Source organism: Dipteris shenzhenensis, chromosome 6 (assembly GCF_047967505.1).
Source record: "Dipteris shenzhenensis isolate YYH24624 ecotype China chromosome 6, Dip_SZ_1.0, whole genome shotgun sequence".
Lineage (NCBI taxonomy): Eukaryota > Viridiplantae > Streptophyta > Polypodiopsida > Gleicheniales > Dipteridaceae > Dipteris > Dipteris shenzhenensis.
In genome coordinates, this window is record NC_141601.1 from 2,796,832 (window position 1) to 2,809,565 (window position 12,734).

The 12,734-nt window shown below is 47.1% G+C and overlaps 1 protein-coding gene across 1 annotated transcript in view; it reads right to left on the reverse strand.

The window, feature by feature from the left end:
• LOC147900639 (RGS1-HXK1-interacting protein 1-like) overlaps positions 1-12,734 on the reverse strand; it is an 84,664-nt gene that overhangs the window by 53,168 nt on the left and 18,762 nt on the right. Inside the window, exons 4-5 of the mRNA XM_087376060.1 lie at positions 942-1,019; positions 781-833 (exon numbers count right to left, since the gene is read on the reverse strand). Of these exons, the coding sequence (XP_087232186.1) occupies positions 781-833; positions 942-1,019 (131 nt within the window). The remainder of the gene's footprint in view (positions 1-780; positions 834-941; positions 1,020-12,734) is intronic.

Here is a 12,734-nt window from a genome sequence, read left to right on the forward strand (position 1 = left end):
CAATTCGTAACCCTGGTCTACTATGTGTAGGGGATAGTCATTGGACCTCCCTTGGTGCTGCTAACTTTGCACTTTCACAGGTGGCTGCTTCCAAATCACTTCATCGGCTCCAGAAAATTATGTTCTCAGTGTCTATACAAAGGTATGGTCACAAAAAGGGAGAGCCAGAAAGGCAGAATAATATTGGCAAAAGCGATAGGACAGGTTCAAGATGGAAGGCATGCTAGCAGCAAAAGCAAAGTAGTAGGCCGAGAAAGAGAAGTGGGATGAAAGAGAGAAATAAGTAAGAAGAGAGAGTGTACTAGAGCATGAGGGGAGAGCTGGGAGCTGTAAGCAAAAAAAATCCGTGATTACGAATTGCAATAACATTAACATACCATACGATGAGTTGAGGTGGCCTTACAATTTTCAAATTCACCTCCATAGATTCTGAAAACCCAAAACCCCTTAAAATCTCCAATCCAACTTAGTTAACGTTTCCCTTAGTTGGCTGTCATAAGCAGATTAAACATAGTAAACTCTAAGAGCCAGGTTTCAAGAAGCAAAAATAATAATGCTCTCGCTTACACCCTTATGTACCTCATATGATCATGCACGAGTATCCTTTTAGAATGCTTAAATGTGCCTAAGAACTTTAAGGAATCATGAGTCAATCTTCCCTTGCCAAGATGCCTAACCAATAAGACTAGCAGCAAGACAATGGTGTTCAAATGAATAGAAACAAAGCAGGCAAACACACAAGAAATACATTTGAGCCCTACAAAGTGAGAACTTTAATACCTCATCGCTCCGAAATCGACCTATCGTGTATCGGAATAAAAGTCTCCTTGGCCCTGCATTGAAAGTAAAAATCTATTATTTCTGTTATATTCAAAAATGCAAATCTACTAACCAGATGCAAGAGCAAGATTCTCTGCTATATCTTTCTGGATCATTCTTACGCTTCATTAGGAGAAGACTCAAGCCAGCCACCATACTGTATGAAATTGCAGGATGATTACTGGCACTCTGTAGGCCCTCTGTTTGGAACAAAAGAAATAAGTCCAGTTAAAGACTGAGCTAAGAGAATAAAACAAGCCCAAACTGACAATGGTTACGAAAGAAAGGGTGTCACATATTCCTACCCTGATCATCAAGAAATAAAACATATACCTTTGTAAGACTATAATATATCCAATCGTACAATTCAGATTTTTATTGTTCTAGAGTCCAAACTTCTACAATGAAAATAAAAGAGAAAACAAAAGAGAGGAAAAAAGAGCTAACAAAAAAAACAAAAAAACAAAAGGTAGACATACTTAGCAACAAAGCAATGCTTATGTCCTCACTAGTGCCCAAGCCTAGGCAGCTATAGTGGGTTTCTAAAGACCCGCAGTGTCTCTTGGCCAAACCCAGTGCTTACTAAAATACACCAATTAACAACAGAGAGCAAAAGACGGGAATAAAATCTCTCTCTCTCTCTCTCTCTTACATGAATGAAAGAAAGAATGACGGAATGAAATAAATTATTTAAACCATTAAAAACTAAAAGAACCGCTTACACTTATGTACCACTTCCTACAATGATGCAATATTAAAACCCTTACTTAGAAAGCACAAGTGGTCTTCCTCAAAAGCTTTTCACATGCTGTCTAAACTTATGCCCACAAGCCTTTTTTAAAACAGAGCTTCAGCACCTTTTATGAGGAGTACAAGGAGGGTGACGTTGAAAGGCAAAGAAGCTTAACCATCCAGCTGGCTCCATCAACCCCAACATGTAACTACCTCATCTACAAGCTCACACACCACCTCAGCTATCATACATGGGGCTGGGATCTCTTCCAACCTCACAACCGATTGCATCAGCATCTAGGACAATGGTGGTAGCCGGACACCCAAGACCTTGCCAAAGACATAGTTTCACAAGCCGACATTGACAAATCATCAACATACGCCAAAAAGTATATGTGAAGAAACAAGTGAAAGGAGGCGGGACTGAGCTGAAATGAAGCATTATTACAGCAAAATGAGAATACAAGGATTAGGGCTAATAGTACAAGGAAGGCTCCTGTATAGGAGTTTGATGTGCCTAAGAGGCCTAGACCACCTATTTATACTTGAGCTTGGGCCTCTAGAGCTACTAATCCAGAAGTTGAGGAGGACTCATCCAGCGATACCTTAGCAAATGTCAAAGAAGCACTGCCTGACAACATTGATTGGACGGCTGACAAGGATGACAAGCCTGATGATTCTGATGATGATGGTGAAGCTAGAACAGTCTCTATCTCCCAGAGTAAAGGTCATGTTGTCCTTACATTTAATTCACAAGTACGACTCAAGATTTGACGATAATCTTACAAGCTGAAAGGTACTAAACTATGGATAGCCGAGGAACTCACAAAGCTTAGCTGAAAAATAAAGCAACAGAATTAGCCAAAGTTAAGGCTGCTAGGAAGGATGGTAAATGGGTAGTGTACCGTGGAGGAATCATAGTTACTAGGGAACGTGACACCAACAGAACGCCAACCCCCTAGGGAATGGGAACGCCAAAATCCTAGGGGACGGGAACGGGAAGGGAACACCACATTACCATACTCATTAAAAAACACACTATCTGCACAACTGCTTTTGGACGAAATTTGGAGTCAAGATGTCGGGACATTAGCAAAATCCTGATGATAGATGAATCAGGACTCCAAATTTAGAGTGAGGAACTTGGGACATAAACAAAATCCTAATGATAGACATGACTTAGGTTGGCGAATGGCATAGGGAACGTTCCCTAGACGTTCCATAGGTGTTCTCTAGCGTTCTGTAGCCATTCCAGAAGTCTAACGTTCCATAGGCGTTCCATAACCATTTTTGAAGGGAACACCGTTCCAACACTGCACACCTAGGGAACAGAATTCCCTCGCAACTATGACAGGAATAGCACTCATTAAGGAGTTTGAATCAAAACCAAAAGACTCTCAGTCTTAAAATGATGTATGGCCAACTATATGTTTTTTCTAGTGTATAATCTAGGTACTCTAAATAAATGGAGTTGCTTCATGCACTCTCAGGGAGCTGCCATGTGCCCTCCCTAAGCTGATGTATTGGATGGCTTTTCTGTTGTCCCATAGACCTTTGGTCTCCCTTTGGACATTAACAGACCTTCTTTCTTTCTTTCTTTCTCTGTGTGTGTGTGTGTGTGTGTCTCGCTGCATATTTGATGTGACACACTTTGAGTACCATAAAATTCGGGTTGTAGCGCGGGGGAGCTTGTACGCGTCACGGATTAGCAGCAAGTCGCTCGTCAGCCACAAGGTTACACCGCATCCCCACTCCAAGCCCCAAACCCTCAGTTCAACTCGCCGCTGCCCCCTCTTCAAGTCATAGTCTAGAACTTCAGTATACATCAACAACAGACCCTAAGTTCGGGGGCCACCGGGGGGGGGGGGGGGGGGCGTGCGCTTTGGGTTGGGCTGAAAACCTCCAGCCCATCTCAGGGGCTACCACAACAGGAGAGGGGTTTTCCAGCTTGCACAGGTCATTATGGAGACACCCAAGATGCCCTAGATCAAGGCATTCACCCCTGTGAAGCCCTTGTATTCATTTTGTTGCAGGTTTCTCCCCAAGCCTCGAAAACATATCAGAGAACAAAGCCCCCTATCCACAAGAAGGTGTAGTATTTAGAACTTAAAGTCTGAGAACTCAACCTTCCGCTTGTAGCTCTTGAAAGAAAAGTCTACAATCTGGAGGGAAAAAGAAAGCAAGAATCATCAAGGAGGTGTTCCACTAGTGTAATGCATCCCCACTGACACCATAGCTGGTTTCTAAAGTGCAGGAAATTGTCAACACTCAAACAAAATCCATGAAACAAGAGATGACAATAGATGTGAGCAGCAAAGTCAATAAAGCAGACCTCTACAAAGAAGTGAAAGAACAGGAAACCAAAGACTCTCACAAGCTGACCTTATGTGTGGGGGGACTAGTAGATGGCTGCCAAGTCACAGGGACATACATAGAAGTCAAAATCGACTACCTTAAAGAGAAGATTCCACAAGTGGAATGGGATCCACATGCTGTCTAGAATATTCACCACAGGGGGACGCAGATACAAGTTGCATTAGTGACAAGGCAACAAAAGATCAAGATTTTAAAACACATAACACTTGAGAAGATCCAATACCATAGAATTGGCATTCTTGCTTTGTCTGTCCGTCTGAGGACGAAATGAAGATCAAACAATGCTTGCCAGAACAAACTAGTCATCCTGGGGTCTCGATCACTAACAAGCGACTTAGGCATCCCATGGTGCTTGAAGATCTGTGCTAGAAAAAGTTTCGCCATTTGGACTGCCTCAATGGGCATTCTTACTAGAATGAAGTACGCTTGGTTACTGAACCTGTTGATTATGGTCCATATCCCATCATCCCGTATTGGATCTGGGAAGGTCAAAGATGAAGTCCATAGCAATACTCTCCCATGATCCCTGCAATCTGGGCAGCCACATGAGGGGTCTTGTGCCGATCATACTTCACCTTTTGGCACCTGAGACATTCCATCACAAACTTGTTGGGAAGGTCATCTCCCCACCTGTAAGCCCCCATATAAGGAGAGCATGGGGGGGGTGAACCTGGGAACTGAGAGAATGCCACATGAGCAGCAGCATGGCTGCCATGGGGGTAGAGATCAGAGAAAGAAAGAAGTACCTAGAGGTACCCTCGTGGCTGCATCAGATGGCGTCATCATATAGGAGAGATGGCGAGGGCACATACCCCTGGATCTGCCCTGGCAGAAGGCGATTCTTGAAGAGCAGCATGGAGGGATGAACCAGGAGTATATGCGACCTGTTTGGACAGGCTTGTGCGCAGGGTTATGGGCTACAGCAGGACCTGAACAGGGCGGGACAGGCACTACCTCACATAGAAGTTATGGCTGGAGGAGAAGGAAGTTCAGCTAATGCAGGGAGAGGACGAGGTTATATCAGCAGCAATGTCCAATGCTGGAATTGTAGGGAGTGGGGACATATCAGCCCTCAGTGTGATAAGCGAAAGGGCAGGGGGAGATGTCTATCCTGAGCAGCAGAGAACAAATGATAGACCAAGTGACTACAGTATGGAGGTGAAAGATCTAAATCAGCTCTGTACCAGTGGTGTGAAATGGGAGGATAAGGGGAAAGAAAAGGCAATTAGCCTGATCAGAATGGAGACCATACTAGAGATTATGTATGTACTATGTACCCATGCAGTGCAATATGAGCTGTAGGCTGGAATTGGAAGAGGAACCTGAGGAGATAGTCACAGACGAAGAGACAGAGAGTGAGATAGAGGAAGAGAGCATCTCATCAGAGGAAGAGAGTCAATTGTCTTCACTGTTGAAGGAACCGGATGCATATAGAGTTGATGATGTACGGGAGCTGGAAATCATTAAGAATGGAGGCTTGTCAGTTGCTATGGAGGAGGGTGTTGCTCAGCCAGATCTGTGTGAGGTGGCAGAGGAGAGCCCGAGCGAAGGGGTTGCTGCCATAGGTGTCAAAAAGGTTGAAAGCCCATTAAAGGCAGCTAAGGATAAGTCTGTGTGTGTAGTGGTAGATGATGATCATGCTCCAGTGTTGTGTGATGATGTGCATATGATGGCTGGTCATGTTGCAGCAGATATGCAGCCACTTGAAGACAAGGTTTGGAAGGAGTACATGGCTGAATGCAATCAGTTTGTGGTTGACACTGTAATTGTGCATACCAAAGGGGCTGAGGTTTCAGGTTCAACAAGTGAGGAAGAGAGAGATGAAACTAGCAGTGAAGATGAGAGCTCAATCATGTCTGATAGTGATGAAGCTGATGTGGCTATCACTGATAAAGTAAAAGACCTGCAGTTAAAACTCTTAGTTTGGGTGGGTCCAGCAAGTGTTGATTGTGTGCATGCGGACTGTGATGTGTATGATGAGGTTAAGATTCAGTGTTTACAAGATGATAGTGATTCAGGTGATGAGCTGGATTGCATTCTTGATGATGCACTGGATGATATGTTAGCATTGATCTCTTCGAAAAAGAATGTAAACACCAGTATGCATGTTGAGCGAGATGGTAGTGATAGAGTGGTTGATGACCAGCTAGATGCTTTCCTTGATGATACCCTTGTGGATTTTGCATGTGGTTGGCAATGACAAGAAAATATGTACTTCTTATGACTGTTCAGAGAATGAAGATGTCAATGAGGACAGGATGCATAGCAAAGAGTGTGCTCATATGTTTGAGCATTCCAAAGGTGGGAAGGATGTTTGTTTGCTCTTCGGTGATCTTGATAATTCATGTGATGGGTTAAGTTTTGCAGCTTACAAGGTTGAGGCAATAGAGTATGTTGAGAAGTCCCTAATCACAGATTATGGGCTGGTTGTTCCCGAGAGATCTATGTGTGAGGTAGTGACCTCAAAAGATGTGACTCATGTGAAGATGAGCAAGACTCATGATACAAGTGTGATGGTTAATAGCCAGTGGACTTGTGTGATGTCTTGGCAGGATAAGTTATGGGATCGTGAAGGCTTAGTGAGGATGTGGGTATATGGAAGGAGCCTGTGGCTACATCAATTTGGTGTGTTGTTGATTCCTTTTCATCCAGGGGGATGGTGGATTATGCATATCTGGCAGTGGAGGGTTCACAGTTATCCTTTTGATCCGGGAAAAGAAAAGTAGATGCATAGAGTACAAGCTTGCTTTGTTTTTGATCCAGGTGGTTTGCTGATTTTTTTTCTTTTAGCTGCTGGACATGAATGTCACAGCAGAAGAGTGGGGTTGCTAGAGATGTGTAGATAAAAATGTAAAAATGTTTTTCACTTGTTGCATGCTGATGGGTAGGTGCATAGCTATGTACATAGCTAGTAGATGGATGGCTTTGAGCTATGGACACTCTCATAAAAGACTCTACACTGATGTATAGATGGTAGATACTTCTACAGGGACTTCTGGGAAATAATGAAAAGCAGTGTGGGTGCAACAGGCACTCTTGAGCACATAATATCCAGTGTTACGGTGTTGGTAGGTTGGGATTTTGGGCATGAATGGCCTTGGTATAGTTTGAAGGAAGGTGGAAGAGTGGTGAAAATAAGGTGATGACATGGCTATAATTAAAAAAGCATGCATGAATTGTGGCTACGTGAGGATGAAAACGGAGGAGCTTCTAAATAGAAGGTGGTGGCTGGAAGCTCCTGGACGGTTAGGCGTCGCTACTACAAGGCTTGCTAAAAGGATCAATGTGGGGGGGGGGGGGGGGGGGCTATGGATTATGGGGAAGGAGAGGACGACATGCAATCAGAGCTCCATGAGCAAGGGAGGAGGCGTATGAGCACACCGGAAGGGAGCTGCGCGTGACCTAGAGGAGGTTCTAGGAAGCTAAAGGACCACGGAGAGGGGAAGAAGGGGATGGAATGGAAGCTCGGTGGGAGAGGTTTGTGTGGAAGGAGAGGACCATAGGAGATGAGAGCTCCATGAGCAAGGGAGGAGGCATGTGAGCACACGGGAAGGGAGCTGCGCGAGAGCTGGAGGAGGTTCTAGGAAGCTAAAGGACCAGGGAGAGGGGAAGAAGGGGATGGAATGGAAGCTCGGTGGGAGAGGTTTGTGTGGGAGAAGGAGTAGATGAGGATCGCAATACGCTGAGAGGGAGAGCTGGGTTGGAAGAAGGATGCAGAGAGAGAGCAGAGAGCTTCTCGCAAAGGAGGTGACATAGAGGAGAACTCCAGGAGCAATGGAGGAAAAAGGGGTGTGAACTGCTCGCATAGGCGGATGGCAAGTTGCTACATGGAGAGGCACACATGAAGAGTGTTGGTTGGCTGTAGGTCCGTGAAGAGGATGGAGAACGTAAGGTCAACCATGAAAGCGCCTCTGTGGAATCCGGCTGGGAGGTCCACTGTGGTTTGGAGGTGAAGAACTATTTGGTTGCCTGTGGGAACGACCAGAGAAAAGGAGAAACCATCGATGATGATAAGAGAGGTTGTGCGTGAGCGGAAGGCTGGACAATACAAAAAGAAATAAGGGGAGCTTCTTGTCGAGGAGCTCGCAGGCAAGTTGACAGCAACCAAGAGCAGCAGGGGTGTGAGCTCGCACGAGGAGATCTAAGGAAGGGACAGAAGGAACTGAGCAGGGGAGGCTCGTAGCGACGGGAAGGTCTTGGGAGCTTTGTGGATAAAGGTGGCGACGCTGAGGAGGTTGGCGAACTGCAACAACGTGTGTGTTTTGAGAGTTAGGAGAAGCCATGGGTTGAAGAATATCGTATGTGAGAAAGAGCATGCACCGTGTGCTTCATGGCTACATGGGGAAGGCATCTCTACTACACCGTCTTGAGATTGGTGATCTCCAGATGTTGTATGAGCAAGGGAGAGGCTGCAATGGTTGGCACGATATGCTCTAGAGGCCTGGGGCTTAACCACTGAGAGATGGGAGCTTTGAGACAAGGGTGGCAACTCCGTATGCAACTGGTGAGCCCTGACAGCATGTGAGCTCTGTGAGCGACAAGAAGGAGAGGCTGTGATCTTGCTAGAGTCTTGTAGAGACTTGACTATGGCGTTCCTAAGTAGCAGACTGAGAGTGTCTTGATCGATGGCATGGGTGCTCTACAAGTTAAGAGGTTGTGTGGCTCCTTTAATCTCCCTTACGAGATGGACGTTTTGGTATTAGCTAAGGTTAATGTGTGGGGAGCTCCTCTCTGGCCGTGGGTGTCACTACTATATAAGGTGGGTATAGAGTGAGCAAGAGAATAGCTATGAGGTAGCTATTATAGCTTGAAGGTAGAGATAAGCAAGAATGGCAGTGTTTGTTGATGAATTGGGGGAAAATACAATAAGATTTCTAACTGTGGCCATCTTGTGGATTGACATCTTGAAGAGTTATGAAGTAAGTCCTCATGTGGGTTGTGGGTTGGCTGCATTTTGAAGCTGATTGCTCTCTGAGTTGTTGAGGGAAGAAGTCCACTTGTCTTGAGCAATGTAATCCACTGGGTTGTTTAGGTTGTTTGGCTCCAGAGGAAATGTGGTCAATGTATGAATTGAGTGTAAAGAGGTATAAAGACAAGGATGTTGAATGAAAGCCTTTTACCTTCTGATGGTGTTGTTCACTTGATTTAAATGTGGATGAGGGTGGTTGTGTAGGCGGATTAGGCCCTACTCCTTTTGTCCATCCACCGTATCCCTGGCTATCGTGGATATAGTCTCCCAAGTTGTATGAACATCATCAATAAATTCTTTGGTAAGAATTGCTCGAAAAACTGCTTCTTGAAACTTTTCCACATTCGTAGATGCCTCATCCACTACTAGAAGAGCTCCCCACCATGCTCTGGCATTGCTTGTAAGATGGAGGCTTACAATCTTCAATTTTGACTTCTCACGATAATGACATGTCTGGAAAGCTATGTCAAACTCTCGGATGAAGTCCAAAGTTTTCTCACTTGCCTCATACTTTCCATCAAAATTAGTTCCGGTCTTCCTCCTTTTGCGCCAATAAGAAGAACACTCTCGGGATGAAGAGGAAGAAGAAGGAGGAGGAGGAGGAGGAACTGAAAAGATGGGCTACGTAGATGCCTCATCCACTACTAGAAGAGCTCCCCACCATGCTCTGGCATTGCTTGTAAGATGGAGGCTTACAATCTTCAATTTTGACTTCTCACGATAATGACATGTCTGGAAAGCTATGTCAAACTCTCGGATGAAGTCCAAAGTTTTCTCACTTGCCTCATACTTTCCATCAAAATTAGTTCCGGTCTTCCTCCTTTTGCGCCAATAAGAAGAACACTCTCGGGATGAAGAGGAAGAAGAAGGAGGAGGAGGAGGAGGAACTGAAAAGATGGGCTAGAGCTAGGAGATCTCCATCGGTGCTTTCTTTTTCGTCTTCCATGAGGCTTCGGACTCCTTCCTTTTTTCTTCGAATCTGAATTTCTTTGCACTGAAGAGGAGCTTCGGGAACGTTTTCTTGAGGCACAATGTTGCCCAAGAGGTTCTTTAGAAACTGAGGGAGATTTTTTATTTTTTTATTTTTTCCAAAGAAAGGAACCTTCTATTAATGCTTGAAAAATTTCATACAAGACAACAGCCCCGAATGTGCTGAGTATGAAAAAACCAGAAAAGGCTGAAAGAAAGACTGGCCTGTTCCAGAGAAGCCCAGCTCACTGCCTAGGGGATCTCGAAAACTTGGGCTAACAAGCAAGTGGGGGGACTATACAACCAGTGAATCCCTCGCGGAGTGAAAATGTAGAAAACACCTGCAGGCCAAGCCTTGCAAAAACGAGCACGCCTCTCAATAGTCGCCTTGGAGCGTGGAGTCCCACGCTCCCAGGTGGACCGTAGAGTGTAAATGATATCCTGCCAGATGGCAACCAAGGTAGCCGAGGGTGGAACCAGGTGCTCTCCCATCACGAGACTGCAGCGAGCCACCCAAATGTTCCAAGCCGTGATGCTGGCTACCACCTCCCAAACATTGTCTTCCCTAGGGGAAGGAGAAGCTAGGGCGTCAGGGGGGCTGCCTCGTGGAGTGCAATCCTCTGAATGCTCTTACCCTGTATCTGGTAGGCTGGGGAGATCTCATCAATCTGGAACGTGTGTCCTCCCTCTGTCAACCAAGCCACCATCCCCCAGGTGTAGTCTCTCTGAAGGCTCTGCATGCGTGTCATGATCCTAAGGGCTCTCATCTAGATCCTCGCTGCGCTACGACAACTCCATAGGCAGTGTGGGATAGTCTCCAGGACACCGTTTGAGCAGCAATGGCGCTGCCCCTCCACTCGCATCTACTCCAACCACGGGCCGATGGGCAAGCCTCCGTGGGCTGCCAGCCAGAAGAAGTAAGAAATCTTCCTCGGTCGCAAGCTGGACCACAACCGCGTCCAAAACCTGGAGCGAACATCCCGGGGCACTCTCTGGGTCTCCCAGTGTCTCTCCCTTGAGGGGGTCCATCTTGACGAGTCCATCTAAAGTCTCCTACCAATCCGTGTGGTGTAGGAAAAGAAAGGCACCTCATCTATCGTCTCAGCAAGGCCGCCCCTGGAGGGCCAGAACCACTCCCCGGGGTCCCACTGGACCTTCCGCAAGGGTCTTCCGTCCCATAGCCAGAGGCGTCCTACTCTAAGATACTGGGAGGATCGATGTGCCACTCCTTCCCCAAACGTCCTACCACTCTGATCATCTGCCAGTGTATCCCATCAAGACTCCCATCCATCTCAGGGTCACTCCCAATGAGGGGCTGCAGTAGGCCTCCAGATCCTACACGGAAGAAGCCGGGGTCCGTGCTGTCACGCTACATCAAAATCCTCAAGGGAACACCAGTACAAGAAAACTACCCCAGCCATCTGCTGTCTCTCCAAATGTGAAGTCCTTCCCACCAAGACTCAAGAATGGCTAAGTCGATCTCGCCCATCCGCTGCCCTGCCCCTCTCAAATGCGCTAGGGCGTCAAGCCTCATCTCTACCTCCATAGGTAGTCTGCTCCAATGACCAAAAGACCATGCTGGTCCACTGTCCCACTGTGCCCAACCAATGTGAGTCCGCTGCCCAAGCATACGTCCGTCCTGATCTCTGACCTCTGGGTGCCACATAAGGGGCTAACGCTCGAACTCTTCTCTGCATCTAGGCGGAGAACGGATGAGACCCCTGCTAGTCTCTGCCAAACCCTGTGAAGACTTCTCATCAGGGGGGAGCCCTTCCCCGTAAGGAGGGCACTCCTCCAGTGCATGGGGTGTTCCTCAGAAGCCCTCTCTGTAAGAGAAGCTTCCAAGGCTCGGCACCTAGGGTGAGGCCATGAACCACCAGCTTGCCCAGAAGGGCCCTGCTCTGCATCTCCAAATCAATGATACCCAAGCCTCCCAGTGCTTGCGGCATGATCACCGTCTGACAAGCTACTCGGGCCCTAGTGTTCCTCGTGCCGTCTGAACCGGCCCCCTCAAAGCCCGTGAGGAAGCCTATGGATTTTGTCCAGTTGATCCGTGTCCCCCGGGCCTCACAATAGATAGCCAAGGCACCTCTGACTCTCTCTAGACTCACTGTGGTGCCCTCAACATACAAGGACGTGTCATCTGCAAACTCCGAGTCAAGGAGCTCCTCCTCCTGCCTAATTGGGAGCCTCAACCCTGTGAGACCCGCCACATGTGATCTCAAAAAGTAGCCCAGAGCCTCCGCTACAAACAGGAAGAGGAAGGGAGCTAGTGGGTATCCCTGGCGAACCGAGCGAGAGAGAGGGAAGGCCTCGCTTGTGTGTCCTCCGATAATCACCTGACTAGAGCTCCCTGCGTATAGCGCTAAAACTCCTCTGACCCATCTGTATGAGAAACCCAATCTCCTCATAGTGCCCTCCAAGAAAGACCACTCCACCCTGTCGTAGGCCTTTCCTAAAGTCCAAGAGAAGGATGGCCAGTGAGTGTGACTCCTCCCTAGACCAATCCACTGCCTCCCAGAACGTGAAGATATTGTCCAAGATGTTGCGCTCCTAGACAAACCCAGTTTGTGTGTTATGGATGATGTCGGTAAGATGAGGCCGTAACCGCAAACTCAAGACCTTGGCGAGGATCTTGTATGTAGTATCAAGCAGAGTGACCGGCCTCCACTGTCAAATATCTGACCTATCTCCCCCTTTCGGGATCAAACAGATCCACCCCCTGCACAAGGACTGAGAAAGAAGGCCTGTGTCGAAAATCTCCTGGCAAGCTAAACGGAAGGGGGTAGAGATGATCTCCCAAAAGTTCCGGAAGAAGGCCGGAGTCCAGCCATCCTCCCCCGGGCACTTCTGGGTCGGAAGGGCTCCT